General features: G+C 33.8%; 1 protein-coding gene across 1 annotated transcript; it reads left to right on the top strand.

The window, feature by feature from the left end:
• Positions 1-1940: 1940 nt before the first annotated feature.
• Positions 1941-2704, top strand: LOC111402643. The gene has a single exon (XM_023031014.1). The coding sequence runs from the start codon at positions 2006-2008 to the stop codon at positions 2702-2704; it is 699 nt and encodes a 232-aa protein (XP_022886782.1). The 5' UTR covers positions 1941-2005.
• Positions 2705-2943: the final 239 nt, after the last annotated feature.

The raw sequence follows: 2943 nt of genomic DNA, 5'->3' as shown, positions 1-2943 counted from the left end.
GTCACTTATTTGAGTTTGTATCAATTTATTTATTTATTTTTTGAATTTTATCACTTTCGGAGTGTTTGTGTCATCATTTTTTAAACACAATTCAAAAAAGTGACAATTTTTATAAAAAAGTAACACCGTGTCACTTTTAAATTTTACATAGTATTTTTTACTTCCAAAAATTATTTCATATGATTTTTCAAAACACCCTTAATTTTAAAGGTATTTTTGTAAGTTACCCATTTAAAAATGACATACTCTGTCACTTTTTAAGAAAATATCACAATAACTTATTTGAATTCGTTTTAGATTAATTAAGGAGAAACATTCCAGGTGTTATGAAAATATTAACATGTGTATATGGATTAAAACTTTTCTTTACATTAAAAAGTGATATTGTAATACTATATTCGTCTTGCATATGAATTAAGGTGTTGAATTTTGAAATTAACGTACTGTCACTTTTAAAAAAAAAAAAATCACTTTATTCAATTTAAATTCTTTTTATATCAATTAAAGAGACGCATTTAAGTGTTTGTGAAAATATTAATTCAAAATTTGCACGATTTAATATTATATTTGTCTTGCATATGAATTAAAGAACATACCGTGCCACTTATTTTAAGAAAGTCACACGCTATCTTGGAAAATATGATGAAGAGTTACCCCAACTTTTTTGAGTTGGATACGAATTAAGGTTGTCCATTTGAAAGTAACATGTTGTGTCATTTTTTAAATTATAAGGTCATGCGCGCCTAATATGAATGTTTCATAGAGTATAGATGTCACGTTGGTATCAAAATGTCACAGAACTAATATTTTGAAACCGAACAACTTATTGAGGATGTTGCTCCTGAAAAAAAAAAATTACATGATGTAGCTACAACTTTGAAGAAGAAGCCACAAATGAAAAGAAAGTTGAAAGTTTTGAGAAAATCGAGCGTTTCAATTTTTTATTTTGGATTATCTTTCAGCTTTTTATTACTATAAAAATAAAATAGAATACACAATAGACATCAATTCTGTCACGCTAGTCCAAACCTGTAAGACACTAAGGGTTTCACTTCTAATTTTGACTTAACTCTTTCAATGACAATATCACCATTGAACTTTGATTATCCAATGATGTTCGATGATAGGAATTTCATGGAAACTATGTACCATTCTATAATAAAATCTTAATCCCAGATCGCAGATCTTATGTCGAATGCAGCAAAAACAAGGGCATGCACGGCACAGCTGTATGAAAAAAAGAAAAAACCTGTTTTGGCCTTAATTGTCACCAACATTTTGTCTGCATGCAAATAATCAACACAGGTTGGCATCCTCCAACCCCAACGTCCGCATATATATGTAACGAATAATTAATTTATTCACCAATTAATAATGTGTCATATCATCGTTGACGTTGCCACATCAACAAGTCAACAGTTGAATTGTCAAAAATTGTAGGCTTGATCGCTGATGTGACGTTGTTATGTTGGTGGTCGACAAGATATTTCCTATTCATTGTGGGTAGGAGATTAGGTTTGTGTATGTATATGCCGCCAATGGAGACATAAACTGATAGACGAGACGATTGCTCCATTTTTTAATGTTTTCACAGCTTATAATGTTCATGTCTGCTGTGTGGACGGAAGGTTCGCTCAGACAGAGTTGGTCCCATAGATGTTGCCAATTAAGACAAGTCCGTACAAGAAATGAAACTTCGTACCATTTTCGTAGAGATCTGAGATTGAATTTATTAAAGATATATGTAGTCGTCTCATGTTTACATATATATTGATAATCAAGAGGTTTAGCCTACATTATCTTGTGCCCATATCAGCTCTCAGCAAGAACAGAACACCATATTGATCCACTTCTCTATTGGCGTTCTACCTTTGTTTCTCGTTAGAGAGCTTGAAAACCGAGTACTTCTTGATCGTGAATATCTCGTCAACTCATCCATAATCCTCATCGGCAAATACTCTCCCCAATCATATATATAGAATTCATTTGTTCTTGATCGTGGAAAATGTCGCTCCCTAATTTTGATGCTCTCAAAGACATGCACGACTCAGTTAATGACTTGCTTCACTCACCAATGACCAAACAAAAAATCGCTTATCGTGGAGAAGAAAAATGGGTTCATGAGGTTTCAGAAGCATCCCTAAAAATGGTGGATGCTTGTGGTGCCACCAAAGATATTCTCCTACTGGTAAAAGACCATCTCCAAGAACTTCAATCCACATTTCGCCGAATCAGTGTCAATGAAACCACGGTTGTCGGAAACCAGTTCGCAGCCTATCACCACCACCGGAAAACGCTGAAGAAAGCCATTTTAAAGCGTTTGCAATCTCTAAAAGGGATGAAAAACAAAAATATCGCTGCCCCGATCGGGGCGACAGCAGCCGACCACTGCAGCCTTGTGGTGGTTGTAAATGTGCTTAAAGAAGTGAAAGCCACCACCATGTCCATTGTTGAGTCTCTAAATTCACTCATATCCATGCCTAAACCAAACAGAAAATCCAATAAAGAGGCTTTTAAGTTTAAATTAACTCGGGTTAACAGCCTAAGTTTGTGGGAAAAATGTGACATTTCCACCATTCAAACTGCAATTAAAAGATTGGAGGCTGTGGAAATTATCACTGAAAATCTTGAAGCTGAATTAGAGTGCATGTTCAGGAGGTTGATTCGGACAAGAGCATCGCTTCTTAACATACTTACCAACTAGGAATAATATATGTTTTGCCCAGCTGGCTTTTTTCATTACAGCACAGTTTTAAGATCGCAAGAGGATTTAACTTTAGGTTTAATGTCAACAAACTGATTTTCAATCATGCTGTATTTTTTTATTATTCTTTTTCTCAATAAAATAGGGAAATAAAGATGGGTTATATTTTATTCTTACGTTGAAATAATAATTACCACATTGATCTTGATACTAGTATGTCCAATCACGTACTCTAACAA

Source organism: Olea europaea, chromosome 10 (genome assembly GCF_002742605.1).
Source record: "Olea europaea var. sylvestris chromosome 10, O_europaea_v1, whole genome shotgun sequence".
Lineage (NCBI taxonomy): Eukaryota > Viridiplantae > Streptophyta > Magnoliopsida > Lamiales > Oleaceae > Olea > Olea europaea.
The sequence above is the reverse complement of the archived record's forward strand: the minus strand, read 5'-3'. Positions and strand labels throughout refer to the sequence as shown.